The sequence below is a fragment of the Tupaia chinensis genome, unplaced genomic scaffold (genome assembly GCF_000334495.1).
Source record: "Tupaia chinensis unplaced genomic scaffold, TupChi_1.0 Scaffold000539_1, whole genome shotgun sequence".
Classification (NCBI taxonomy): Eukaryota; Metazoa; Chordata; class Mammalia; order Scandentia; family Tupaiidae; genus Tupaia; species Tupaia belangeri.
Window position 1 is genome coordinate 3,560,032 of NW_006160052.1, and position 11,866 is coordinate 3,571,897.

At 57.7% G+C, this 11,866-nt stretch overlaps 2 protein-coding genes across 9 annotated transcripts in view; both read right to left on the reverse strand.

Moving 5' to 3' along the window:
* The window catches only part of PYROXD2 (pyridine nucleotide-disulphide oxidoreductase domain 2), a 35,579-nt gene extending 32,182 nt beyond the window's left edge, over window positions 1-3,397 (reverse strand). Inside the window, exon 1 of the mRNA XM_006157359.2 lies at window positions 3,202-3,397. Within this exon, the coding sequence (XP_006157421.1) occupies window positions 3,202-3,328 (127 nt within the window). The 5' untranslated portion in view covers window positions 3,329-3,397. The remainder of the gene's footprint in view (window positions 1-3,201) is intronic.
* Window positions 3,398-5,999: 2,602 nt separating this feature from the next.
* The window catches only part of HPS1 (HPS1 biogenesis of lysosomal organelles complex 3 subunit 1), a 34,885-nt gene continuing 29,018 nt past the window's right edge, over window positions 6,000-11,866 (reverse strand). For 6 of the 8 annotated variants that reach the window (XM_014591173.2, XM_027775277.1, XM_006157362.3 and 3 more), the window contains 6 exons: window positions 11,638-11,772; window positions 11,492-11,557; window positions 10,320-10,464; window positions 8,121-8,234; window positions 6,949-7,031; window positions 6,002-6,507 (listed from right to left, as the gene is read on the reverse strand). In XM_014591173.2, the coding sequence (XP_014446659.1) occupies window positions 6,345-6,507; window positions 6,949-7,031; window positions 8,121-8,234; window positions 10,320-10,464; window positions 11,492-11,557; window positions 11,638-11,772 (706 nt within the window). In that variant the 3' untranslated portion in view covers window positions 6,002-6,344. Of the gene's footprint in view, window positions 6,508-6,948; window positions 7,032-8,120; window positions 8,235-10,319; window positions 10,465-11,491; window positions 11,558-11,637; window positions 11,773-11,866 lie in introns of all 8 variants that reach the window. The other 2 variants (XM_027775281.1, XM_027775280.1) reach the window with 2 other exon arrangements.

The window sequence follows — 11,866 nt, forward strand, 5'->3', positions numbered from 1 at the left end:
GCTGGCCTGCGCTGCTCTCTGGCTGTAGAGTCACTGCGTGTCCTTGAAGGTGGCTGTCGATGCCCGGGTTGTCCGAGCTCCGACCTGGGCCCGGTGTGGACTCTAACAAACCCTCAGCTCTTCGTTTGACAAACACCCACAGAGGAGCAGCAATGACCGATAGGGTGCATTTCTTCAGGGCTGAGGTGATTTTAAGTTTCCCACGTGGAAAAGCCCAGAATTTTAGAGGTCACTGAGCCAACTTCCCTTCCACTAAAGGAATCTTTAAAACTCTTCTTCAAACTCCGTAGACTCTGATCCACAGGAAGAAACCCGTTGTAGACCATGGCCTGGCCTACCCACATGTCTACGTACAGGCACTTCCCAGAAACGGAAGTTTTCTTCAGGAATTTACACCCTTGCCACGTGATAAGCAGGTGGTAACCTATTTGGTTATATTTCATTTTAAAAGTGCTGGTTGACATACTATCTACTTTTATGTTCTTTCAAGAATTTTCCTAAGAAAGTTAAAAAAAACCGTGCTGGTTGGGACTTATGAATGGCCTGCGCCTGCAGTGTGAAAAGCCCTTCTCGCTCAGATGTGTACGAATTCCAGGCAGACGGTCCTGGGCTCAACCTGGCTTCTGCTATTCACCAAGCCAGGGGCTGCGGGGAGCCATTTAGCTGCCACGAGCCTCGAGCTTCTTTACATGTGAAGCAGAGAGGGTGCCGGGACCTGCAGTCTCGGGAGGGTAAGTGCTAATACACGCACAGCACGGGACCCAGCATAGGCCGCACGGACGGTAGCTATTGGCCTTTTAATTGGTGCTGGTCATCCACCTCGGAAGACGAATCAAGCCTTCCACGCATGGAGTCCAGTTTAGTGAGCAAGTGTCTGCACAAACAGGCCTCGGGTGAGGAGGACCTTCCCTCCCCAGGTCCTGGTGACCTGTGGCTTCTGGTGACCTCCCTTGTCCCACCAAGGGGGCCTTAAGCTGTGGGCTCAGCTACCCCCCAGGTCTACCCCAGGGGCCCCTGTAATGGGTACCCTGGGCCCTGAGCGCGGCCTCTGCAGCCGCCTGCATCAGACTCACTCCCAGTGCTGGTTGGGTCGATGTGCTCGCTGCCAGAGTCGCCTCCCAGCCTCCCAGCTGCGGGATCCTTGGAGTTCCAGGCAGAAGGCCCAGGAACCTGTATTTTAAGAAAGTCCTTGGGTGGTTCTTAGGCACATTCAGTGACTCCGTTAGGGTCATCTTCAGTTTGGCAAACATGACCAGTGTGACTTCAAGGACTCAGGAGAGAACCTACTCAGGCCTGGAACGCCCTTAAACCAGGCTTGATGGGTGCTGGGCAGTCAGAGACTGTAATGGAAGAGCCGCAAGCTGAGACCACTCACACTGGCAGGTGCCTAGCTTCGACCTTCTTCCTTAGAGGGCAGCAGGGGTAGCTGTGACCAAGAGTAGGAGACAGGGAGGCTTCTCTGAGGCTGAGGCCTGGGGCACTTCATTTCCTGAGTCCAGTCAGTGGGAGGGGCAAGCTGGATCCCACCAGCACAGGAAGTTTGTGGTTCAAAGATAATAGGTACTCAAAACTCGCCACTACATTTGATTGTCACCTCTGCTCTTGCAGTCACTGGCCTCTGTGCCTGGACAGTGGACAGTCCCCACAAGGATGTGCCCCTGCCCTGGAGGCTTTCCTCCTGCTGGTACTGAGAAAGGCCGTGGCGGGAACGTGCAGGAGTCAGCAAATGTTATACACAGCGGGGCTCGACCTGTTCCATTCATTGCTGGGCTCAATGAAATGCTGGGGAAATGCTAAGAATGCAGACTAAGTTTCGTTGGGAAATTTGGTGTGGTGGTTACATGGCTGGATCCCCACATGGCCAACCACGGTTTGAGTCCCAGACCTGGTGACTTGAAAATCACACTGGGGGGACCAGCAGTTAGCGTAATGGCTATGTCTCTGGACTCCCCACGTAGTCGACCATGGTTCGAGTCCCGGACCTGGCCGCTTAAACTCACGCCGGGTGCGTGTGCGTGCGTGCCCAAGATCCCGAGAGGAGAATGGAGGAGAAGGGACTGCGGCGTGGCCATCCCCTCTGGGGGGTGATTTCTCGCTTTCTATCTCTCTGTCTCTCTCTCTTTCTGGTGCATGCGCCCTATAGCGAAAACCTCTCAAAAAAAAAAAAGAAAATCACAATGGGTATGTGTACATGGGTGCATGCCAAAGATCCCATGAGGAGCATGGAGAAGGGATTGCAGCATGGTCACCCACTTTCTCACTGTCTCAATCTGTCTCTGTCTCATACGAGCCCACACACTCTATGACAAAAATCTCTGAGAAAAAAGAAAAATATCAGATCACACCAAGTCATTCCTGTCAGTGCACAGAGGAAGTCGGGACATAAATCCTCGTGTGTCGCTCGTTTCACGTCCATCCTGCTCACAACTGCTCTCAGGTCACGCAAAATGAAGACGTGTGCGGAAACGCGGCCGGGCAGCGGGTGACGAGCGTCTTCTCGGTCTCTTTGTCCGCCATATAAAGGGCGGTGGGGAATAATGCACTGCTGTGAGCTGATGGAAGGCCCCAAAGAACCTGGCCCCAGTCACCTTGCCCGGCCACCCAGCTGGGTTTGATACCCTGTGCATGGGGTCAGCCAAGTGCCTCAGCGTCACTGCAGCGGACCCCTAAATGTCCGAGGTGCAAGGCCCGGGCAGCTGCCATCCCCTGAAGACATGCAGTCGGATCTCTGGGATTCGGTTCTGCTCTTCCTGAAATGATTCGGGTTCCCCTTGGGGATGGGTGCTTCAGCAGTGAGGCGGTGGTGACAGAACGGTGCCTGGGCTGGCTGGATTTCACTTGTCTGCTGTGCCAGGTCCACTCTTAAAAGATCCCTTACTTTTTGAGAAGTGGCTCCAGCCAATTTTGCAAGAAAAACAAGGAACCCCTCACCTAGTCCTCTTTTGCCATTCCAGATGGGAAAGTTCAAGAGTTTGGAGAGGGTGACAGTTTGCCCCAGGTAACACAGCGAGTCAGTGACAGAGCCAGCACCAGAACCCCGAGCACCTGACTTCTAGACGGAAGGGCGTTTGCACCCCCCACTTCAGCCCGTACTCCTGACCAGCTTGTGCCCAGAGCAGAGGGAGTGGCGGGGCTTGGAGAGGGGCCCCTCCAGGCCTCCGAGCAGAGCTTCTCCCCACCTCACCTGCGGACCCACTTTACCTGCTCCTATCACCACCGCATCATACTCAGGCTTCAGGCGTCCCCTGGCTTCCAAGTGAGTTTGTCTCCAAGCAGGACGGCGAGAGGCACCCAGAGCCCTGCTGAGACCTCGGCCACTTGCAGCCATTTCTGCCCTCGGCTGGGCAGGACTAGGCCAGGAATGTGCTTGTGATCAGTTTTCCTTGCCGCTGAGGGCCAGGAGAGAGGCGGGAGAAAGCAGGCAGAGAGGAGGAGCTGCGGCCAGCTGCTCAGTCTTGGCCTCGAGCCAGGGCCGAACAGGACGCCGCGCTCCGGAGTCTGCGCAGGGCAGCACGGGGTGGTTGGTTGCCGATTAACCAGGCGGAAGTCAGAGCCAGGGCCAGGAGCTCAGAGCGGTGTCCCAGCTGCACACTCACTAGGGCTCCCGCCCCAGGCACCATGCTGGCACTGCTGGGCAGTGTTCACAGGGCAGGACCCAGGACTCCGGGAGGGCAGGGTGGGGGTGCTGGGGTCAGAGCAGGCTCCAAGGGGCCTCCTCGCCTCTCGCCGGTGTCACTTCTCACCAAGGAATGCAACGTCTGGAACGTGCCGGGACGGGGATCCTGACAAGGAGAGACACACTCAAGCCAGACCTTGACCCCATGTGCTCCTGGCTCGGGGCTGGGGGTGGGGTCAGACACAGTCCCAGGGAGTGACTGCTCCATGCCACGGCAGGCTCGGGGGGCCCTGGCTGAGGCCTCTGGAGCAGCCATTTAGCATCACCACGGCCAGGGCCTTTGGCAAAGCTGCAGAGGGCCGCACCTGCCTCTCCTGGGTGTGTAAACACCTTCCACGTGACGGGCTGCCACAGTCTTGCACACTCGCCATCTGTAATTCTTGGGGTTCACCTTTTTCTTTCTCTTACGGCTTTTGGCACCTTTCCCATTTTCCGAGAATCCCCCAGGGCTTAAGACCACATCTGCAAATATCTTCGGCTCAAGCGCTTTCCTAAGATCCCTCTGGCCTGTCTTGAATCGGGGGCCCCTTTGTCCTTGCCCACTACTCGGCAGAGTGCCCTTGTCGGAAGAAAGCCCCCAGTTGAGTCTACAGCCCTGACCTCTCCTGGGTCGGAAACCTGCTCTTGGACGTGCCTCTCCAAATCGGGAGAGTAAGGGCTTTCCAAGGGGCGCTTCTACGTCACCTCAGCTGTCCCCACACTCACAGGATGTGTGGGTGCAAAACCCAGATCAGGAGGTTCAACTAGTTATTTATGATATGGAAAAATGCGGGAGGGGGGTTGTTGGTTAAACTAGACACATCACATCACGCAGAGGAGAAGACCTCAGGGAAATTAAGTGGCCAGAGTGGGCACCCTGCCGTGGAGGGCTGGTCAGGAGAGGGAACCCTCTAGGTGGGCTGGTCTAGAGTGAGGACCCTGCCATGGTCGGCTTGTCAGAGTGTGTACCCTGTGGTGGGGAGCTCATCGGGGCAGGAGCGCAGCCCGGGGTGGGGAGCTCATCGGGGCAGGAGCGCAGCCCGGGGTGGTGGGCTCATAGGGGCAAGAGCGCACCCCGGAGAGGTGGGCTCATGGGGGCAGGAGCGCACCCCGGGGTGGTGGGCTCGTCAGGGCAGGAGCGCACCCCGGGGTGGTGGGCTCGTCAGGGCAGGAGCGCACCCCAGGGTGGTGAGCTCATTGGGGACAGGAGCGCGCATCCCGCGGTGGTGAGCTCATCGGGGGCAGGAGCGCACCCGGGGGTGGTGGGCTCATTGGGGGCAGGAGCGTGCACCTGCGGTGATGAGCTCATCGGGGCAGGAGCGCACCTCGGGGTGGTGGGCTCGTGGGCGCAGGTTTGTACAGTGTTCCTTTGCACTTCCCACACTCGGTGTTTCCGACTCCTGTCCCTAAGCCCACAATGCTGAGGAACCCCAATTGTCACCTCCAGCACACTGTGCCTTACGGCCACCTGCTAAGACCTTAGGCATTCCCGGTGGGGAAAGGCCAGACTTCTCTACATGAACTTCAGCTCAGGACAGAAGGCACAGGCGGCCTGGCTCCTGTACATTCACCGAGGCGTGCGTGCCCCTGCTGTGGGGGATGCTTGTTTTCCACGACGTCACTTCTCTCCATCCTGGGACTGGCTTCCGCCCAGGAGCGCGCTCCCAGCTCCAGTGCCCCGGGGCCTCTTGTCTGGTGTCTGTCTGGAATAGAATTGGTCAGCAGGGAGGGCTGTGCCCTCAGGTCGTGGCTCTCAATCCAACATGGAGAGCCTGGGAAGCTCTGAAACGCGGAGAAGCCCGGGCTCCATGTGGCCCCTGGTCTGATCTCTGGGTGGGGCACAGCATGGCCGCAGCCCCAGACAGGCACGGGACGGGCGTGAAGAAATGGCAGCGTAACATTTATTGAGCACCAACTTGACTTCCTCACAACCACCCGGAGAGGTGGGGGGCACCTCTTTAAATTTGGGGAAATGGGTTCTGAGTTCAAGAAACCTGCCCATGCCTCAGACAGGAAGTGGCAGGGCTGGGACTGGAACCCAGCTGAGGCAGCGCTTCTGTCTAGGGAGGACACAGCTTCCCCGGCAAGCTTCCTCCACCCAGAGGGCAGAAGAGGGTGTCTTCAGGCAGCCTTGGCTCCGGGACTTCCTCCCTGTCTGTCAGGGACAGAGGGAGAGGCAGCTCTGAAAGAGGAGCCACTGCCCTCTCCAACCTCTGATTTTATTTTATTTTACTTTTCAAAATTTTTGTATTTTTTTTTGGTTTTTGTTTTTCGCCATTGGGTGTGTGGGCCTGCTGGAGAGAGACAGAAAGCAAGAAATCACTCCCCAGGGGGATGGCCACAATCCTTCTCCTCCATTCTCCTGGGATCTTGGGCACGCACACACGTCTGCCATAATTTTTAAGCCGCTGGGCCTGGGACTCAAACTGTAGTCGGCCATGTGGGAGTCCAGCACCTTAATCACACCACTACAGGCCCCACCGCTGATCTTTTAAGGAGACAAACATAACCCACGGCCTCCCTCTTCCTCCAGAGGTCAGGGTTGGGGCTTGCTCTTTTCTCTTCATGGAGTGTACTCAGGTAGAGTCTAAGAAACCCCATCTTCGGGATGGCCGCTGTGGACAGGGAGGCTCTTGCTGTGGGAGCACATGCGAGTATGAGCGGGTGGGAGAGCGGAGTGGACCCCGGCCTAGAGCAGGGGGATGTGCGAGGCCTCCCAGAGGCGCCGGGCCAGCTGGCCAGCCTGCTGCACCAGCACGTCTGTGGGGATGACCGACAGGTGCAGGGCCAGCAGCTCGTAGCACCGGACGGCCTCGGCCGGGTGGCCCTTGCTGTAGTAGCGCAGGAGCTTCCTGGGGGAGGAAACGCAAGGACCGGGTCAGGGCGAGGCCACCGCACCCTCCCATCCTCCTGGTCACCTCCTGAGTCCCCACCTCCTGGGCTGACGCCTTCTGCTCCAAGGCTCAGCCCCTGACCACGGTCCCTCCCTCTGGGCTGTCACCCACACCTGGGGCCAAAGAGAACAGCGGTCTCTGAGCCAAGAGGTGCCAGCAGGGCAGTCCTAGGGCCCAAGCACAAGGGTCGCCTCACACTGCCCAGACTGTGCCACAGTAAGATGGGCGGGACCCCAAAGTGCTCTTCTTGAGTGCTGCCCCCCCGCCCCGGAAGAGCTCCTGCCATGGGCCCTGGCTTCTCAGGCCAGGCCTTCCTGAGCTGCCCCCCCCCAGGGCTGACGTCCGCCCCCCAACACCAGGGGGCACTGCTGTTCCCGACAGCCTTCCAGTCAGCGTCACCTGTAGTAGTCTCCTCCCAGCATGCCGATGGGGACCGCGTCGTCAGAAAGGACGGGCACCTCAATGATCTGCAGTTTGTACCCCTAAGGAAGGAGGAGGAGGGTCTTGAGAACAGGGAGGAGAGGGGTGTGCTGGGAGGAACACAGGCTAGAGGGAGATACCCCAGGTGGAGGCCGGCCCAGGATTGCTGTGTACTCGGTGTGTGGAAAAAGGCATGGGCCTCTTTGTCCCTCCTGGGAAACGGAATGAGAAGAGCCACCTTAGAGCTGCAGTGGTGACACGCACAGCCGGCCCCTGAACAACCTGAGTTTGGGTGGTGTGGGCCCACCGTCACAGGGACCTTTCTCAATTCGCATTTTGGAAAACACAGTGCGGTGGGGCAGAGGTATCTTCTCTTGCTCACAGTCTTCTTCTCCCTAGCTTACTTTACTGTAAGAATACCGTGCAGGACACACAGCACACAGAATACGGGTCACCATCTGTGAGCAGAGAGGGCGGGCCAGGAGCTGGGGAGGGGACAGGAGTACAGGGACCCAGAGAGAGGGGCTGTGAGGGCAGCAGACATGACACTTAGAGGGCTGGAACAATGGCTGAAGGTGACATGGGAGAAAAGAACGGGAGACAGAGAGAAAGCCTAAGACGGGTGGAGCTGCCACGAGTTCCCATGACCTGAGCTTCTCCTGCAGGGAGGTGCGGTCCAGAGAAGCAGCACAGGGCCGAGCGCCCGGAGCCTGAGCCCCACTTCCGTACTCCTCGGGCAGGTTGGCTAATCGTTTTGAACCTCGATTTATCCGCCCATACAATGGGGATGACCACGTGCCATGCTTCATTCTGGACGCTGATGAGGTTGACATGCCGATGACAAAGCGCATGACCCCAGCGGCCTTCTCAAAGTGGAGCGTGTGTCCGTCGGGTTCCACAAGCACCCGGGCACTGCCTGAACCATAGCGCGAGCTTGTCAGCCAGCCAGGAGGGGGGGGATCGGAAAGCCGGTGTGAAAATGGGACCCTGAGTTCTGGGCACCAGCCTGCTATGCTCATCTGTCATCCGACCGGAGAAGGGAGTGCGGAGGAGCAGACAGACCGAGCATAGTGCAGAAGGAAGAGATCTGAGAGTTACAGGAGCGGAAAGCCTTTCCGAACCATCCTGCCCAGGGAGCTGGCCGCACCCACCATGTCGTTCTCGAACCACAGGAAGTAGGAGCAGTAGAAGTCGCCCTCCTGGAACAGCAGCGTGGTGTAGCCCTTCTGTAGGTACCTGCGTGCCAGCCGGATCAGAGACCAGACCTGGGGTGGGAGGAGAGTGCTGTCACTCCACCGTAGCCCTGCTCACCTGTGTGAGGGACAAGCACCAGGCCCCGGGGCTCCCCTTAGTGCTCGGGGCCCTCGGCTCAGAGCAGGAGCTCAGTAAATCATTACCGGATGGGAGGGTGGACGGACTGCTCCCCCAGTCACTGTGTGAGGAAACCACATACGAGTACTTTACAGAGGTCATAAATCAGGAAACTGATCATTCAGGCCAGGAAATAGCCAGGCAGGGACATTGTTAAATAATAGGAGAGACTCGAGTGTGGCACCTGGACGGCCTTCCTCTCCCTAGGGCCACAGTCCCCTTCAGGGCTGGGTAAGGTCTGAGCAACCTACAGAGCAGTCTGAGCCAGCCCGTCCTGTGCTCCAGCACGAAGTCCAAACCAGAGCTCACCAAGGTGTCAGCGAGAAACGGGACTGAGGGACTGAGAGACTGCGTGCCTTAGGTCCCCTCAGCAATGCTGTCCTGCCCAATGGAGGGACTGTCACCTGTGCTGCCTGCCCTCTGCCCAAGCCCAGCTCTCTCCTTCTCGGGGAGGGGAAAGACCCGGTAGGTGCTCTCGACGAAGGCCTCGGCGGAAGGGATTTGTGAGTCACGCCAGCCCTGGTCCCAGTGTACTACCTAATTAAATCTGCAAACAGACACGTGGGCTGGCTCTACCTTTAGGGAAGCAATGTGACAACATGCATCAGTAGCCTTAAAAACATTCCTCCCATCTGACTGAGCAATTCCATACCGGGAAATCGTACCGAGGAGATAATCGGAGCCGAGGACACAGATGTACACCAAGGTGTGCACCGCGGAATTATAACCGCGAGAGCCTGCAGACGGCCCGCACGTTCAAACACGGGGAGTGATAAAGTGAATTATGCCACGCTCGCATGACGACCTTCCGGAGCCGCTCCGAGTCGTGTTTACAGAGAGCAGTGGCACAGGGCGGTGCATCTGACAGAACGTGCAGTGAGAACGTGGAGCACACAGCTGCCCATCCAGAGTGATCTCCACGGCGACCGACCGCACAGAGCGACGCCGGAAAGAAGCTTCCCGACAGCCCAGCCGTCCCCGGACAGGGATGGCGTGAGGGTGGGGACTCCGGTCCCAGGGAACGCCCGGTGAGCCGTCCATCCCTGAGCCCCGTGCTGGGCTACGTACCGCACACGCAGCCGCTCGCATGAGTTTTACTGTATTCGAGGGTGTGAATAGTGTCATCTTTTACAGATGAGGAACTGCCGTACACCAAATGGTGCCCCAGGCCGCACAGCCAGTGAGAGGCACAACTGGCAGAACTGGGCCTGCACCCGGGCCTTCAGTCCCCACCTCATTTAACTATGATATACTTTCTGTGGACAAAAAAATTAAAGTCTGTCTGTCTACCTATCTCCTTCTATTGCTCCTGTCTCTTTAGAAACTGGTTACCTATCAGTCTCTTTTCAGAGAATGGCGTCTATCGGGCTATCAGAAAAGTCATGACGCATTTTCACATGAAAAAACGTATCAGAGAAAAAAAATGTCATGAGTTTTTTAATAACCCAATATCTATTATCTATCATCTATCTATCTCTGCCGTTTTAGAAAACGGCTACCCACCCATCAACCCATCTAGCCACCTCTCTCTTTAAAAAGTGTCAGAGGTTCCCTTCTCTCCACAAAAAAAACCAAACCAGCTTGCCACGAAGGAGAGTCAGTAAATTAGCACAGGGACTCCTGCAGAATGTTCTCTTAGTAGGAATCATCTGTTTTTATGTTCTGATGCTCAAACTGATTTACTGGGCAATAAGTTTTCTATTTTATTAGTTAATTCGACGAATACCGTGTGGAGCACTTCTGTATGCCAGGCACTGAGCTGGCTGTCGGGAACACCTTGCCAACCCAGGTGCCCTGGGCAGAACACCCCAGGAGGTGCTGTCCAACACGGACTGGGCCCACCTGCCGGGACCAGGCATAGGTGAGGACAACAGGTGCTGGGGTTAAGCAGCTGCTGTGCAAGTGGGACCGAGGGGTTCTTTCATCAGGGTGGGGTTCAGGCCTCAGCACATCCCACCCAGGGGTGGCCGGGTGGTTACCTTGGTTTTGACAAAAGCAGCCAGGGGCCCCTTGCCCAACTCTGATGAAGTCTTCTCACTGCTGCTGAGGGAAGGCGCAACCATCTGCCCCGTGGTGCGGTCCACGTAGATGAAATGCACCAGGCCTGGGAAGTCTTCCAGGTAGGTGAAGGTCGGAGTTAAGGCGCTGAAAAGCCAGGGCCCAGGGAGGGTGCTTCTCTGTCCTCTTCTTGGCATCCAACTCTCCTGAGCAGGGGGTCAAAGGCCAGGTGGCCCCTGATGGCAGGCTTCATTTCAGCCAGGCCCCCTCTGAGTCCTGATTCCCCAGATCGGCCTCCACTTCCCAGCTCCCCAGCCTTGAGAAGTGCTAAGAGCCCTGACACACGCACATTTGACACGGGCGCTTCTGGGCCCCACGGGGACATAGGGTGCTCCGAGTTCATCACTTTCACGGTGATGAGGTGAGGCCGTACCTACCATGAGGCTGGCATGGGAGTAGAGCATGCAGCTGACCAGTGGGCCCAGCTCACCGCCCACCTCACTGTGACCCTGTTCATCCCCACGTGCCATCTCGAGAGGCTGGAAGGTGTCCCTCAGGGTGATGAGGGGGAACAGACGCCATGGAACGGCGATGGCTGGTGGCCAATGAGGCCCTCTGGCATCGTTTCCAGTCTCAGGGGACTAGGTCTGACAATTCCGAGATTTTAATATCAGAAAAGCTGCTTCATACAGCGTTCCATGGAAAATCAGTACTCAATAACAGCCAGTGTTCCATAATGAAAGGGTCATCTAAGGCTTGCAAATGGAGTTTCTAACAGAACACTGACTACAGGCCTTTGCGGAGTCCACGTGCCTCTGTGTACTGTGGGGACCTAAGAAAGGACATGCTCCCCCCCGCCCCCGAGCTAGCCAGAACAAGGAGCCCTGGCCCGCCCCGGCCCCCGCGGAGTATCTGTGGTCACTGGCAGCCGGGGAACACGGGACAAAGGGCCTGAAGGCTCTCGTGAACCAGCTATGTGAGGGCAGGACGTCGGAGCCCTCGCCTCGGTGCCCTCCTGTCACCTAGGCACGTGGGATACGCTCTTCTGTTAATTTTCAGAGGAAAGGGGCTCGGTGACAGCAGATGGCCTCCCTCCCCAGAGCCCGTGGTGCGTCCCCTGAGGGAGGAGACACGAGGGCTGCGGTCAGGATATGACACCATGGTGACGTTCCGCCTGCTCTTCACCAACAGGAAGTCCTTCCAGTCCGCGAGCTTCTCCCTGCGGGGAAGAGCAGGGAAGCACGGGCTGCAGTCAGGTGGCCCTGGGCACCCAGCTGCTCAGGGCCCACCCACACTTACTGCAGGAGCGTCTGGACTTGGGTCTGCAGGTGCTGGGGCAGGTGTGGGCAAGTCCCGCCTGGCACTGTGGCCAGGAAGCTGAGCCGGTAGAGGACGCAGAGCTGCCGCTTCATCTTCCCACATGCCTGGAGCAGCCTGGGTAGGGGGAGGTCAGAGCATCATAGCAGGAGGAGACAGAGGAGGGCGTCTCCCTTCCAAGGTCATATAGCCACTGAGTGAGTTAGAAAAC